At 52.4% G+C, this 16,384-nt stretch overlaps 1 protein-coding gene across 3 annotated transcripts in view; it reads left to right on the top strand.

Annotated features, from left to right (window-relative positions):
- Positions 1–16,384, top strand: part of LOC139229126 (interleukin-12 receptor subunit beta-1-like) — a 93,408-nt gene that overhangs the window by 46,882 nt on the left and 30,142 nt on the right. For all 3 annotated transcript variants that reach the window (XM_070860789.1, XM_070860788.1, XM_070860787.1), the window contains 7 exons: positions 467–609; positions 2,432–2,465; positions 8,533–8,649; positions 9,693–9,784; positions 11,543–11,753; positions 13,815–14,000; positions 16,182–16,319. In XM_070860789.1, coding sequence (XP_070716890.1) covers positions 467–609; positions 2,432–2,465; positions 8,533–8,649; positions 9,693–9,784; positions 11,543–11,753; positions 13,815–14,000; positions 16,182–16,319 — 921 coding nt within the window. The remainder of the gene's footprint in view (positions 1–466; positions 610–2,431; positions 2,466–8,532; positions 8,650–9,692; positions 9,785–11,542; positions 11,754–13,814; positions 14,001–16,181; positions 16,320–16,384) is intronic.

Here is a 16,384-nt window from a genome sequence, read left to right as displayed (position 1 = left end):
TCTCGGGGTCAGTAAGGCTTCCGAGGGGGTCAGCGAGGGTCACGGGGGTTCAGTGAGGGTCTCAGGGGGGGTCAGCAAGTGTCACGGGGGGTCAGCGAGGGTCCAGGGGGGTCAGTGAGGGGTCAGCGAGGGTCCCCGGAAGTTCGCAATGGTCACGGTGATCAGCGAGGGTCCGGAACCTGTAACTGCTTCGTATCAGCCACTCTCTCTGAGGTCAGTTCCTAGTCTGCTGCTCAAGGGATCTGACGATGAACTGGAAGAACCACAGAAAGAACCCGTGAGCTTTCTGCCACATGTCAAAACTTGACATAAGGTAACGAGCAGTGAGAATTGATCCTCAGCTCATGCGGCTACAACAGAGCGCTGGACGTAGGCAGCTCAGACCCAGACCCGCGACTGCATTGTAACGGCAGCATAGGTTCAATCACTTCATTCTCCGTTCTAACTCTTCATTCTCTTATTTTAGTCAAGTACAAAGCGCCGCAGGACAAAAAGATCAAGCTGGTGAGGTCCAGGGGGCACCTCACACTCACCTGGAAGAAGCCAGAAGTGAAAGAGATTCACAATGAAATTCAGTATCGCAGACAATCGTTCGGCAGCTGGAACCAGGTACAAGGACACAGCCATCTCCTAAACTTTCTAACACAAAGCAGACTGGGAAAGGTCCGTCTACACTGTCCCATCAAACACTCCCAGGGCAGGTACAGGGGGTTAGATACAGAGTAAAGCTCCGTCGACACTGCCCCATCAAACACTCCCAGGGCAGGTACAGGGGGTTAGATACAGAGTAAAGCTCCGTCGACACTGTCCCATCAAACACTCCCAGGGCAGGTACAGTACGGGGTTAGATATAGAGTAAAGCTCCGTCTACACTGCCCCATCAAACACTCCCAGGGCAGGTACAGCACGGGGTTAGATACAGAGTAAAGCTCCCTCTACACTGTCCCATCAAACACTCCCAGGGCAGGTACAGCACGGGGTTAGATACAGAGTAAAGCTCCGTCTACACTGTCCCATCAAACACTCCCAGGGCAGGTACAGCACGGGTTAGATACAGAGTAAAGCTCCCTCTACACTGTCCCATCAAACACTCCCAGGGCAGGTACAGCACGGGGTTAGATACAGAGTAAAGCTCCGTCGACACTGTCCCATCAAACACTCCCAGGGCAGGTACAGCATGGGGTTAGATACAGAGTAAAGCGCCCTCTACACTGTCCCATCAAACACTCCCAGGGCAGGTACAGCATGGGGTTAGATACAGAGTAAAGCTCCCTCTACACTGTCCCATCAAACACTCCCAGAGCAGGTACAGGGGGTTAGATACAGAGTAAAGCTCCCTCTGCACGGTCCCATCACACACTCCCAGAGCAGGTACAGCACGGGTTAAGTACAGAGTAAAGCTCCCTCTACACCGACCATGTCCTGCACTATTCATCCTATCGGGGTTAACAATTTGTGCAGAATTCGAGATAGTGTTGTAGGGTGGGTCTGTGCCCATGGAGGAGCTGTCCAGCTATTTCACATTGAATCCTTGCAGCTTAGAGAGACACTCACCATCTCAGCCTGGGCTGGACCCAGTATTCAGTCCCAGAACGTGCAATATATGGGCCAGAAATTGCTGTATTACTATGATGCATTAATGACACTGACACCAATCTGACCTCACTCTGACATTATCCTATCGATATCTAGTGATGTTAATGGTGTAAAACAGCCCAGTTCATCTCATTCATCAGCAAACCTGCCATTGCAGCCATTTCTGGCCCTGTCTTTAGAACATTTGAATTAGGAGCAGGAATCGGCCATTCGGTCCCTCGAGCCTGCTCCGCCATTCAATGAGATCATGGCTGAACTTTGACCTCAACTCCACCTTCCCTGCACTGTCCCCATATCCCTTGATTCCCCTTTTGTCCAAAAATCTATTGATCTCTGTCTTGAATATACTCAAAGATTGAGCCTCCACAGCCCTCTGGAGCAGAGAATTCCAAAGATTCACCATCCTCTGAGGGAAGAAGTTTCTCCTCATCTCAGTCCTAAATGGCCGACCCCTTATTCTGAGACGCCGACCCCTGGTTCTAGCTTCCCCAGCCCGGGGAAACATCCTCCCTGCATCTACCTGTCAATCACTGTAAGAATTTTATACATTTCAATGACTAAACTCCAGAGAGAATAGGCCCAATCTTAACTCACTCTCTCCTCATAGGACAATCCCTTTCATCCCAGGAATCAGTCTGGTGAACCTTCGTTACCCTTCTAAGGCGTGTATATCCTTCCTTAGGTAATACCTGTAGTTTAATCCATGGAACTGCAGTCAATCCCAGAAAGATTATTTTTAATCGTTAAATCTGCTTGTTCAAAAATCTGATATTTCAAAGTGCTTCAGTGTCTGTCAACTGTGAAGTCATTCCGTTTAATTTGATCTTTCTTTCAGACAGACTGTGTCTCAAGTGAATCGAGGCCACGAGGTAATAGCACGGGCTGTAAGGAATAAGGATGCAAAGTAAATTCAGGAGGCTGACAGAATCACCTTCGCCACTGTAAAGTCCTGTCCGCTCAGTACAGATTCACACGAGGCATGTAGTGAAGTCAATGTCACTCTGGACCTGCACCTTTATTTCACAGCTCTGGAATGCTGCACTTGCCTGAGACCTGTCCTTATATGCCTGTCTCTTGCAAGTGCACCCCTGGTGGTAAGGTATGCTGGTGGTTACAGGTCATATCTTATTACAGTCATGTATAGCATGTTAGGATACAGTTATATATAATAATGTAAGATACATGACATCACCCTCCCCCAAGGTCTTATTGTCTTTATGGGTTCAGTCTCTCAGGTGGTCTACGCTCACGCGTGGAGCGTCTGAGTTGTGGTTCAGTTGTCTGCCTTGGTGTCTGTTTTTCTTTGGGTGTGGTTGCTGGTATCTCGCCTGGGCTGTCTGTTTCGATTGGTGTGATTGTTGTTGACTCGCCTGGGCTGTCTGTTGGGATTGCCCTTTCCTCAGGTTGTTCCCTCTGTCTGTCCACCAGGTGTGGTGCGAGTTCCACATTGTAGTCTGCCTCTGGTTCCACAGTGTTGTTGGGAAATCTGCTTTTGACTTGGTCTACATGCCTCCGGCAGGTTTGGCCATTGTCCATTTGTACTACCAGTAGCCTGTTTCCTTCTTTGCCCGTTACTGTCCCTGCAAGCCATTTGGGACCCCTGCCATAGTTTAGTACAAACACTTTGTCCCCTATCTCATTCCATCTCCCCCTCGAATTTCTGTCATGGTACTCAGTCAGCTTACGGCGCTTTGCCTCAATGATTCCGTGCATGTCTGGGAGGATTAATGAGAGCCTTGTTTTTAAAGTCCTTTTCATCAACAGTTGCGCGGGGGGATCCCAGTCAGTGAGTGCGGACGAGATCTGTATGCCAGCAGCAGTCGCGACAGGCGACCCTGCAGCGTGGGACCTTGGATTTTAAGCATGCCTTGTTTAATGATTTGCACTGCTCTCTCCGCCTGGCCGTTGGAGGCCGGCTTGAACGGTGCCGTCTTGACGTGATTTATGCCGTGGTCAATTATAAAGTCTTGGAATTCTGCGCTGGTGAAGCACGGACCATTGTCACTGACCAATATGTCAGGGATTCCGTGCGTTGCAAACATGGTTGCGAGGCTCTCCACAGTGGTGGAGGTTGTGCTCGAGTTTAAAATGGTGCATTCGATCCACTTTGAAAATGCATCTACAACTACGAGGAACATTTTGCCCATGAATGGGCCCGCATAGTCTACGTGCACCAGCGACCATGGTTTGGTAGGCCAGGGCCAGGGGCTCAGTGGAGCCTCCCTGGGGGCATTGCTGAGTTGGGCACAAATGGTGCACCTTCGGACGCAGAGCTCCAAGTCCGCATCAATACCAGACCACCAGACGTGGGATCTGGCTATGGCCTTCATGAGAACGATCCCCGGGTGCTCGCGGTGGAGCTCCCGGACAAATGCCTCTCTGCCTCGCAGAAGCATGACTACTCGGCTGCCCCACATCAGGCAGTCTGCTTGTTGTGATAGCTCATGCATGCGCCTGTGAAAGGGTTTTAATTCCTCGGGGCAGGCATCGCGAGCCTCTGCCCAGTCACCGGTTAGGACACATCTTTTTACTAAGGATAACGTGGGGTCGCTGGCCGTCCAGGCTCTGATTTGGCGAGCCATCATGGGCGAACCTGTGGACTCAAAGGCATTGATTGCCATGACTATCTCACAGTCCTGTTCGTCAGACCCTTCCATGGTCGCCAGGGGTAGCCTGCTGAGTGTGTCGGCACAGTTGTCTGTGCCTGGTCTGTGCCTTATGGTATAGTCGTAGGACGCCAGCATGAGTGCCCACCGTTGAATTCGTGCCGAGGCATTGGCGTTTATTGCCTTGCTCTCGGATAGGAGGGACGTGAGGGGCTTGTGGTCGATTTCTAACGCGAACTTGGTCCCGAAAAGGTATTGGTGCATCTTTTTGACACCGTACACGCACGCGAGTGCCTCCTTCTCTACCATTCCGTACCCGCACTCCGCCCGCGAAAGTGACCTGGAGGCATAAGCTATGGGTTGTAATTCGCCCGCACTGTTGACATGTTGCAAAACGCACCCGACCCCATACGCTGACACATCACATGTGAGAACTAACTTTTTACCTGGGTCAAAGAAAGTCAAAACACTGTTGGAACACAGAAGGTTGCGTGCCTTATTGAAGGCGCGTTCCTGGGCGTCCCCCCAAAACCAATCGCACCCCTTCCTGAGTAGCACGTGGAGAGGCTCCAGCAGCGTGCTTAAGTTCTGCATAAAGTTCCCAAAGTAATTGAGTAGCCCGAGAAAGGCGCGCAGTTCTGAGACATTCCGGGGCCTGGGTGCCAGGAGAATTGCTTCTGTTTTGGACTCTGTTGGGCGGATTCCATCAGCGGCAATCCTTCTGCCCAAAAATTCAACCTCGGGTGCGAGAAACAGACACTTGGATTTCTTGACTCGTAGGCCTACCCGATCCAATCGCTTTAGTACTTCCTCCAAATTACGGAGACGGGAGTCGGTGTCCCTGCCCGTGATAAGTATGTCGTCTTGAAATACAACCGTCCCCGGGATGGACTTGAGCAGACTCTCCATGTTGCGCTGGAATATGGCAGCTGCCGACCTGATGCCGAATGGGCATCGATTGTACATGAAAAGGCCTCGATGTGTGTTGATGGTGGTGAGTAGCTTGGATTCCTCGGTCAATTCTTGCGTCATATACGCAGATGTGAGGTCTGGTTTTGAGAAAAGTTTACCTCCAGCCAATGTGGCAAATAAGTCCTCCGCTCTGGGCAGCGGGTACTGGTCCTGCAGGGAGACTCTGTTTATGGTAGATTTGTAGTCCCCACAGATTCGTACAGATCCATCAGGCTTCATGACTGGGACGATGGGACTTGCCCAGTCGCTAAATTCCACAGGTAATATAATGCCTTCCCGCAGAAGCCTGTCTAGTTCGTGTTCAATCTTTTCCCTCATCACATAGGGTACAGCTCTGGCCTTGTGATGGACTGGTCTAGCATCCTGTGTGATGTAGATTTTGACTTTGGCCCCTTTGAAAGTGCCCACACCTGGCTGAAAGAGATGTTCAAATCGCTTTATAACTGTTGAGCAGGAGGTCCGTTCCTCTAATGACATGGCATGGACATCATCCCATTTCCAGTTTAGTTTTGCCAGCCAGCTTCTCCGCAGCAGTGCTGGGGGGTCTCCGGGGACAATCCACAGGGGAAGTCGGTTCACTGTCCCTTTGTGTGTGACAGAGAGCATGGCGCTGCCGAGGACTGGTACGATTTCTTTGGTATAGGTCCTTAGTTTGGTGTCGACCCTTCTGAGTTTTGATCTGTCTCTTTTATGCGGCCACAGTTGTTCAAATTGTTGAGCGCCCATGAGAGATTGACTCGCTCCCTTATCCAGCTCCATGTTGACAGATATCCCGTTGAGTAGGACCCTCATCATTATAGGAGGCGTCCTGTCGTAGGAGCAGCGGCCATTGATCGTGTTGACCCGCTGTACATTGGTGTCCCGGGTACTGTCCCCACCATCTTCTGGTCCGCTTTCCGACCCATCCGATTCGTATACCAGCCGAGCTGCCGTTTTTTGCACATGCGGGCCAAATGCCCTGTATATTCACAATTTCTGCAAACAGCCTGCTGAAATCGACATCCCCTTGCCGAGTGCCCACCCCCACACCTCCAGCACAGACCTGTTCCATTGTTCAAAGAGTTTCCAAAGAATGAGCTGCGTCTGGCTGATCTCTCTTGAGCTTCTTTCAGTTTGTAGTTGATTGCTCGCATTGTGGGTTGATGAGGTGTGAACGGCCGTTCCTGTGGCCCTTGATGGCTTCTGCCTGCTGTCGAGAGCCTGTTCTCCCGGTTTTGTCTGTGTGTGGGGGTAGCAGCTTGTTTAGTGCTGTGAACTTCTTGTTCCGATATTTCGTTAGTTGTCGTACCTGCATTGTAAATCAATCTCGTTTCTTCTTCTCCTACCAAGAATGTCTGTGCAACCAGTGCTGCTGCCTCTAAGGTCAGGTTCTTGGTCTCTATGAGCTTTCGGAATATGCCTGCGTGGCCTATTCCTTCAATGAAAAAGTCTCTCAGCATTTCTCTCCTCAGTTCATCAGAGAACTCACATAAACTAGCCAACCTCCGAAGTTCCGCCACGTAGTCGGGTATGCTCTGGCCCACACAGCGTCTGTAGTTGTAGAACCTGTGCCTGGCCATGTGTAGGCTGCTCGCTGGCTTCAGGTGGTCTCTTACCACTGTGCTCAATTCTTCAAACGACTTGCTTGCTGGTTTCTCGGGTGCCAACAGATCCTTCATTAAAGCGTATGTTTTCGAGCCACAGCTGGTCAAGAGATGGGCTCTTCTCTTGTCTGCCTTATCGTCGCCTAACCAGTCTTTGGTTACAAAGCTTTGCTGGAGCCTTTCTATAAAGTCCTCCCAATTGTCTCCCGCATTGTACTTTTCATCTGATCCGTTGTTCGCCATTCTGTGGATTCTGTAATCCCGTAACTCGTCGCCACTGTAAAGTCCTGTCCCCTCAGTACAGATTCACACGAGGCATGTAGTGAAGTCAAGGTCACTCTGGACCTGCACCTTTATTTCACAGCTCTGGAATGCTGCACTTGCCTGAGACCTGTACTTATATACCTGTCTCTTGCAAGTGCACCCCTGGTGGTAAGGTATGTTGGTGGTTACAGGTCATATCTTATTACAGTCATGTATAGCATGTTAGGATACAGTTATATATAATAATGTAAGATACATGATAGACTTACAGCCAGAAACTTCAACACCGTATCAATCAACTTGGGCGAGCAGTTCAACTCTGATGAGAAAAATTAGTTTTGATTGAGTTAGGGGACTGGAGGGATGGGCTTCGACGGGGAAGTTAGGGGACGGGAGGGATGGGCTTCGATGGGGGATTTAGGGTACTGGAGGGATGGGCCTTGATGGGAGGGTTAGGGCACTTGAGGGATGAGCTTCGACGGGGCAGTTAGGGGACTAGAGGGATGGGCTTCGATGGGAGAGTTAGGGGATGGAGGGATGGGCCTTGATGGGAGAGTTAGAGGACTAGAGGGATGGGCTTCGATGGGAGGGTTAGGGGACTAGAGGGATGGGCCTTAATGGGAGAGTTACAGGACTAGAGGGATGGGATTCGATGAGGGAGTTAGGGGAAAGGAGGGATGGGCTTCGATGGGAGGGTTAGGGGACTGGAGGGATGGGCTTCGATGGGAGGGTTAGGGGACTGGAGGGATGGGCTTCGATGGGAGAGTTAGGGGACTGGAGGAATGGGCTTCGATGGGATAGTTAGGGGACTGGAGGGATGGGCTTCGATGGGAGAGTTAGGGGATTGGAGGGATGGGCTTCGATGGGAGAGTTAGGGGACTGGAGGGATGGGCCTTGATGGGAGGGTTAGGGGACTGGAGGGATGGGCTTCGATGGGGGGGTTAGGGGACTGGAGGGATGGGCCTTGATGGGAGGGTTGGAGGACTGGAGGGATGGGCTTCGATGGGAGAGTTAGGGCACTGGAGGGATGGGCTTCGATGGGAGAGTTAGGGCACTGGAGGGATGGGCTTCGATGGGAGGGTTAGGGGACTGGAGGGATGGAATTCGATGGGAGAGTTAGGGGACTGGAGGGATGGGCTTCAATGGGAGGGTTAGGGGACTGGAGGGATGGGCTTCAATGGGAGGGTTAGGGGACTGGAGGGATGGGCTTCGATGGGAGAGTTAGGGGACTGGAGGGATGGGCTTCGATGGGAGAGTTAGGGGATTGGAGGGATGGGCTTCGATTGGAGAGTTAGGGGATTGGAGGGATGGGCTTCGATGGGAGAGTTAGGGGACTGGAGGGATGGGCCTTGATGGGAGGGTTAGGGGACTGGAGGGATGGGCCTTGATGGGAGGGTTAGGGAACTGGAGTGATGGGCTTCGATGGGAGGGTTAGGGCACTGGAGAGTTACAATACTGAGGATGCTTGTCCCTGATTTTACTTTTGTTTCCTTTGGTGTTGGTGTTTTCAGAAACCTGCAAGGTCTCCCTGGAATCATCCTCTGCGTATCAGCTCCGGATCCGAAGGATGCTCAATCTCCCCGGAAGCACCTGGAGTGGATGGAGTGAAACTATCTTCATCCCCGCAGGTCATAAAACTGGAACTATCCTTCCCAGAAAACATTACGGGACGGTGAGAAGGAGTCGGGGGCAGTGAGGGGGTCAGGGGAAGTGAGGGGGGGGGTTGGAGGTAGTGAGTGGGTGGGTCGGGAGAGGTGAGGGGGATTAGGAGTCAGTGAGGAGGAGTCGGGGTCAGTGAGGGGGTCGGGGGAAGTGAGGGGGGGTCTTGAGATGTGGGGCTGGTCGGGGATCAGTGAGGGGGGGTTGGGGGCAGTGAGTGGGGGGGTCGGGGGAGGTGAGGGTTTCGGGGGCAGTGAGGGGAGGGTCGGGGATGTGGGGGTGGGGTCGGGGTCAGTGAGGGGGCGTCGGGGTCAGTGAGGGGGGAGGTCAGGGGCATTGACTAGGGCTCAGGGGTCAGGATATGAACAGGGCCAAGGTAAGATGGCTGCTGTAACGAGCTAAGCCTGATACAGACCTTGCAAAACAAAGTCGGAAACTCTAACGGCGACAATGCAAGGCCACAATGCCCCTGCTGTGGGGGGCGGCTGATTAATGGAAGGATGTGCCTTGAGAATTCTGTAAAACAATCGAGCAGTCTTAGGCCTGGCGGCCTACTGATCAGGGCGATTGACACACACGGTAATTCAGGACATAAATGTGAGGGTAGCGAGAGATCGGTTTTGCTGCAGTTAAGCACGAGCCCTTGGTCTGGTCACCCAGGACAAAGTAGCTGACCAGCTCTTGGGCCTGTGGAACAGACAAAGGGAGCCTGACAGTGTGTGTGTTGTGCTGCAGTGTGTTTAGCTCAGTGTAGTCATTGCCTTCGTTTAAGATTTAACTTTAGTTGTACAACTAAAGGTCTTCACGGTTAATCCAACATTGTGTGCATGTGTCTGTAATTCCTGGAGTCACCAACACTGTTACGTAGGGTTAAGGCTGATACACCATTAGCGAGGTGTGAGTTCACAAACTGACCGCTGACTGACTTGTGAAGAGCTCAGTGGTGTTGAGAGTTATTTTTACTGTTTCACACGGACAGTATTTGCAAAAAGCCATTTTATTTATGTAACAGAAATCACCCAAAGTCTGCGTCTTCGTTGGTCATTTACTGATGGTCCCAGTCAGCATTGTCCGGGCGAGCGGCACGTGCAACTCCGATGGCAGGTGAGTGGCAGCCACAAAGTGCTGTCTCTCTCGCTCTCTCTCATTGTGTTTCACCATCTCTCACTGTCTCGCTCTCTTTTTCTGTCTCTCTCACTCTCTCTCTATCTCTCTCTCTCTCACTGTCTGTCTGTCTGTCTGTCTCTCTCTCTCTCTGTTTCTCACTGTGTGTCTCTCTCACTGTCTCTCTCTCTCTCTGTCTCTGTCTCTGTCTCTCTCTATCTCTCTCTCTCTCAGACACACTCTCTCTCTGTCTCTCTATCTCTTTCTCTCTTGCTCTGCCTCTCTCTCTCTCTCTATTTCTCTCTCTCAATCTCTCTCTCATACACTCTCTCTGTATCTCTCTCTCTCTCTCTATCTCTCTCTCTTTATCTCCATCTATCTCTCTCTCAATCTCTCTCTCTCACACTCTCTCTCTGTGTCTCTATATCTCTCTCCCTCACTATCTCTCTCTCGCTATCTCTCGCTCTGTCAGGTTACAAGCTAAAGTGCTGAAAAATTAAGAGCTTCATCTATCAGTGTTAAAGAAGTAAATACAGACATTACACGGAGAGAGGCCATTCGGCCCACCCAGTGTGTGCCCCGGTAGTTGTCCTCCGCGTGAGTATATAGTTCCATTCACATTTACCCGTCCTGTTCCCGTATTCCGCCATCCATCTCTCCAATCTAAGCCTGAATGTTGCCACAGTTTCTGTCTCAACCATTAACCCTGGCAGTGAATCCACAGCCTCACCACTCTCTGTGTGACCTACTTTCTCCTGCCCTTTGATCTGAATCTCTCACATTTAATCAGGTCTTTATGATCTTTATGGCCCCTCATTCGAGACTCTCAGCTGCTGTTAACAGTTTGCTTCTAACCGCCTTTCACCATTTCTCTCCTGGAATCTGTGTTGTTCTAATTAAAAAAAACAATTTTTCAAGTATTTATAATTTTTTCTTAAATATAAGATAGTCACAAAGAGAGCGGTGAGAATGTGGAACTCGCTGCCACAGGGAGGGGTTGAGGCAAATAGAATCGATGCATTTCAGGGGAGGCTGGATAAACACATGAGGGAGAAAGGAATAGAGGGATATGGTGATGGAGTGAGATGAAGAGGGATGGGAGGGGGCTGGGGGGGAGCATGGACCCGCTGGGCAGGGCCAGATTGTCCGCATGCCAGACATGAGACTCCCAAAGCAAGCGCTCTACTCGGAACTCCTTCACGGCAAACAAGCCAAAGGTGGGCAGAGGAAACGTTACAGGGACACCCTCAAAGCCTCCCTGATAAAATGCAACATCCCCACCGACACCTGGGAGTCCCTGGCCAAAGACTGCCCTAAGTGGAGGAAGTGCATCCGGGAGGGCGCTGAGCACCTCGAGTCTTATCACCGAGAGCATGCAGAAATCAAGCACAGGCAGCGGAAGGAGCGTGCGGCAAACCAGTCCCACCCACCCCTTCCCTCAACCACTATCTGTCCCACCTGTGACAGGGACTGTGGCTCTCGTATTGGACACTTCAGCCACCCAAGGACTCATGCTAAGAGTGGAAGCAAGTCTTCCTCGACTCCGAGGGACTGCCTATGATGATGATGATGACGACGAGTATGACTGTCAGCCTGTTGCTCGACGAGCTGGACCAGGTTGTCCATGAGGTGTTTGAGGATGGGGAGGGGCTTACGGTACTCCACGCCCGGGGACACCAGGAATGTTTCCGGGCTAAAGGGGCTGATAAACCAGCGTAATGCAGGTTTGATTCTTTACCTGCAAATCTCTTTTCTCAGCCCCCGACAGATCCAGGTGTGGACGTGCTCAGCTACAACCTGACCTTCCAGCCGGCACTCGATAAACCTAGCATCACTAAAGTGCTACAAAACACATCGAGCTACTACACGGCCATCTCGCTGGCCCCGTACAGCGTCTCCATCGTCGCCATTAACAGAGTGGGAGCTTCAGTGACTGAGACAATCTCCATCCCACCTGCACCCCCTCAAGGTACAAACCAGCCTGCTGACCCCAGGGGTTGGGCGGTGGTGAGGCGGGGGGGCGGATCTCGGGGGGTTTGGAGGGTTTCGGGGAGTTTGGAAGGTTTCGGGGGGTTTGGGGTTTGGAGGGTTTTGGGGGGAGGGGGTTGGAAGGTTTCGGGGGTTTGGGGGGGATTGGGGTTTGGGGGTGTTTGGAGGGTTTGGGGGGGTTGGGGTTTTGGGGCTTTGGAAGGTTTCGGGGGGTTTGGGGGGTTGGAGGGTTTCGGGGGGGACTGGAGGGTTTGGGGTTTGGGGGGGGGGGTTGGAGAGTTTGGGGTTTGCGGGTTTAAGGTTGGGGGGGTTTGGAGGGTTTGTGGTTTGGGGGGATTGGGGAATGTGTATCACTGGTGGGCACTGACTGTGGGTGCAGAGTGTTAGCAGTACAGTGAATCGCGGGCCACAGTCAGGGTGTGAGGAAGCTTTGTCATTCAATGGTCCATGTCCCAAATTGACAGGTCTCAATCTCCAATCAGTCCTTAGGAATTGATGCCCAGTGGCTGGGGTAAGATGGGATTGGGAGGGGTGAGGTGGGGGAGAAAGGGTGGGGAGGATGGGGAGAAGGGGAAGGGGCCGGGGAGGAGGGTGGGGTGGGGGAGGAGGGGGGCCGGGGGAGGAGGGTTGTGTGCGGGAGGAGGTGGAGAGTGTGGGAGGGGGAGGAAGGTGAGCTGGGGCAGGAGGTGGAGGGTGGGGGAGGGTGTGTGGGAGGAGGGTGGAGTGTGGGTGGGGATGTGAGAGGAGGGTGGGGTGTTGGGTTTTGGTGAGGGTATGGGTGGGGGAGGGAGAGGAGGGTGGGGTGTGGGTGGGGGTGTGAGAGGAGGGTGGGGTGTGGGGTATGGGTGGGGGAGGGGGAGGAGGATGGGGGGAGGGAGGAGGGTGGGGTGTGAGAGGAGGGTGGGGGAGAGGGAGGAGGATGGGGTGTGGGTGAGGGAGAGGGAGGAGGGTGGGGTGTGGGTGTGAGAGGAGGGTGGGGGTGTGAGAGGAGGGTGAGGTGTGGGTGGGGGTATGGGTGGGGGAGGGGGAGGAGGGTGGGGTGTGGGTGAGGGAGAGGGAGGAGGGTGGGGTGTGAGAGGAGGGTGGAGGGTGGGGTGTGAGAGGAGGGTGGGGTGTTGGGTTTCGGTGGGGGTATGGGCGGGGAGGGGGAAGAGGGAGGAGGGTGGGGTGTGGGTGGGGGAGAGGGAGGAGGGTGGGGTGTGGGTGGGGGAGAGGGAGGAGGGTGGGGTGTGGGTGGGGGATCGGGAGGAGGGTGGGGTGTGGGTGGGGGTGTGAGAGCAGGGTGGGCTCCATTACTCCTGTACCACACTGGTACAGTTTGCTGTGGGTGGGTTACTATCAGGGCTGCTCAGTCCCTCTGCCCAGAGACGATGTCCCAGTCTGATACCTCCACTTGTGAATGGCACCGAATTTTCAATCAAACCTTTACTTAGAAAAATGTACAGAATCAAACCTCAAAACACCATGAAATTGTTTTATTTCATCATTTATGTTGTAGACTCCCAGTCAAAAATACAGGCCACGAATTATCGCAAGGGTCATCCCATTTTTCGACTGTGACCGGGTATTCCCTGCGGCAACATCAAGCGATCAGAGACCCCCCACCCCCCACCCCCAGAGAAACATGGGGAGATCAGAGAACCCCCACCCCCAGAGAAACATGGGGAGATCAGAGACCCCCCACCCCCAGAGAAACATGGGGAGATCAGAGAACCCCCACCCCCAGAGAAACATGGGGAGATCAGAGACCCCCACCCCCAGAGAAACATGGGGAGATCAGAGAACCCCCACCCCCAGAGAAACATGGGGAGATCAGAGACCCCCCACCCCCGGTAGAAACATGGGGAGATCAGAGAACCCCCACCCCCAGAGAAACATGGGGAGATCAGAGACCCCCCACCCCCGGTAGAAACATGGGGAGACCCGGAACTCTCCAGGAGGAATTTGGAAATTCTATCTGAAAGTCTAACCTCTCGGACTGTATCATCGTTCTGTCATTGGGTGTATCATTCACTTATTTCACTCTCCCTCATTCGCATAGAAACACCGAATCTGAATATCACTATTATCAATAACCGTACCTTGGCAGCCTCATGGGCTCACCGCAAGGTCAGGTCATACTGCATCGTTCTGGAGCTGGTGGTGGAGAGCACCATTCTGAGCAACACCTGTCAATCCAGAAAGCTACGGGAAATTGAGAAGAACACAGGCAGGCATCTAGCAACAGGTAATATCTACTCACTGAACAAGAGATAGCACTCAACTTTCGACAGGTAATGCCCAACCCCTGTCAACCGGTGTTACCTGCTCACCTATCCTGTGTGGGCTCACACCCTCCACTTTTCCCCTCTTTCTACTCCATTATCGTAACATAATCCTCAGCCTCCTCTGTCCTAGCAAACTAATGTCCCATCTCCAATCTCCTTTTCCTCTCCAAAGTCCTTGAACGTGTTGTCGCTTCCCAAATCCGTGACCATCTTTCCCGCAACTTTATGTTTGAATCCCTTCAATCAGGTTTCTGCCCCTGCCACCGTACCGAAATGACTCATATCAAAGTCGCAAATGACAACCTATGTGACTGTGACTGTGGTAAACTCTCCCTCCTCGTCCTTCTGGACCTGTCTGCAGCCTTTGACACGGTTGACCATGCTATCCTTCTCCAACGCCTCTCCACCATCGTCCAGCTGGGTGGGACTGCACGCGCCTGCTTCCATTCTTATCCATCTAATCGTAGCCAGAGAACCACCTGCAATGGCTTCTCTTCCCGCCCCCGCATCGTTACCTCTGGTGTCACCCAAGGATCTGTCCTTGGCCCCCTCCTATTTCACATCTACATGTTGCCTCTTGGTGACATCATCCAAAAACACAGCATCAGTTTCCACATGTAGCTGATGACACCCAGCTCTACCTCACCCCCACTTCTCCCGACCCCTCCACGGTCTCTGATTTGTCACACTGATTGTCCAACATCCAATTTTGGATGAGCAGAAATTTCAAACGATTAAGCCCACCACTAACTCCGTTCTTTCTCCCTGGCCACATGTCTCAGGCTGAACCAGATTGTTCACAACATTGGTGTCATATTTGACTCAAGTTGACTTCCGACCACAGTAACACTGTCCTGCCTCAGCTCATCTGCTGCTGAAACCTCCATCCATGCCTTTGTTATATCCAGGCTCAACTATTCCAACGCACCCCTGGATGGCCTCCTCTCCTCCAGCCTCCCTCCATAAACTTCAGCTCATCCGAATCTCTGCTGCCTGCATCCTAACTTGTGCCAAGTCTTGGTCACCCCAGTGCTCGCTGATCAACACTGGCTCCCGGTCTGGCAATGCCTCAAATTTAAAATTCCATCCTCATGTTTAAATCCCTCCATGGCCTCATTCCTCTCTCTGTAACCACCTCCAGCCCTACAACCCTCTGAGATCTCTGCGCTCCTCCAATTCTGACCCCTTGCCCATTCCCACTTGTCTCCTTCTTTGACTTGGTGTCAATTTATATTGTCTGATTATCTAACCCGTGCTGAACCTGCCCTGGGAGTGTGTGATGGGACAGTGTAGAGGGAGCTTTACTCTGTATCTAACCCGTGCTGAACCTGCCCTGGGAGTGTTTGATGGGACAGTGTAGGGGGAGCTTTACTCTGTATCTAACCCCGTGCTGTACCAGACCTGGGAGTGTTTGATGGGACTGTGTAGAGGGAGCTTTACTCTGTATCTAACCCATGCTGGACCTGACCTGGAAGTGTTTGATGGGACAGTGTAGAGGGAGCTTTACTCTGTATCTAACCCGTGCTGTACCCGCCCTGGGAGTGTTTGATGGGACAGTGTAGAGGGAGCTTTACTCTGTATCTAACCCCGTGCTGTACCTGCCCTGAGAGTGTTTGATGGGACAGTGTAGAGGGAGCTTTACTCTGTATCTAACCCGTGCTGTACCTGCCCTGGAAGTGTTTGATGGGACAGTGTAGAGGGAGCTTTACTCTGTATCTAACCCGTGCTGTACCTGCCCTGGGAGTGTTTGATGGGACAGTGTAGAGGGAGCTTTACTCTGTATCTAACCCCGTGCTGTACCTGCCCTGGGAGTGTTTGATGGGACAGTGTAGAGGGAGCTTTACTCTGTATCTAACCCCGTGCTGTACCTGCCCTGGGAGTGTTTGATGGGACAGTGGAGAGATATTTATAGTGGATATTTCCTTTGTTTGTTATACCCAGAGGTACACTTCGAAATACATAGAATGTACAGCACAGAAACAGGGCATTCCACACGAGCCTCCTCCCACCTCACTTCACCTCCGCCTGTCACCATATCTGTCCATTCATTTCTCCCTCATGTGTTTATGGACATCGCTGTGAATGAGTGTTTTGGGGGATAACTGTGAGGAGTGTTTCTAACGTTGCGTTCTTGCCCGCAGGAATGTTCCAGAAGGTGTTTGATGGGCTGGAGCCACTGAAGCGTTACCGTGTCACGGTTCACGCCAACGAGGGGATTGTGTGCGAGAGCGAGAGTGGTTACACCATCGGATCCAGCAGCGTCTGCACTCAGGAGCATGGTCAGTCCCACGCTGAAGCTGCAGGCCAGAGGTTTATTATGATGAAGATTATTGTTCCCAACGTC

The sequence above is a fragment of the Pristiophorus japonicus genome, chromosome 18 (assembly GCF_044704955.1).
Source record: "Pristiophorus japonicus isolate sPriJap1 chromosome 18, sPriJap1.hap1, whole genome shotgun sequence".
Classification (NCBI taxonomy): Eukaryota; Metazoa; Chordata; class Chondrichthyes; family Pristiophoridae; genus Pristiophorus; species Pristiophorus japonicus.
This window is presented reverse-complemented; position numbering and strand designations above follow the sequence as displayed.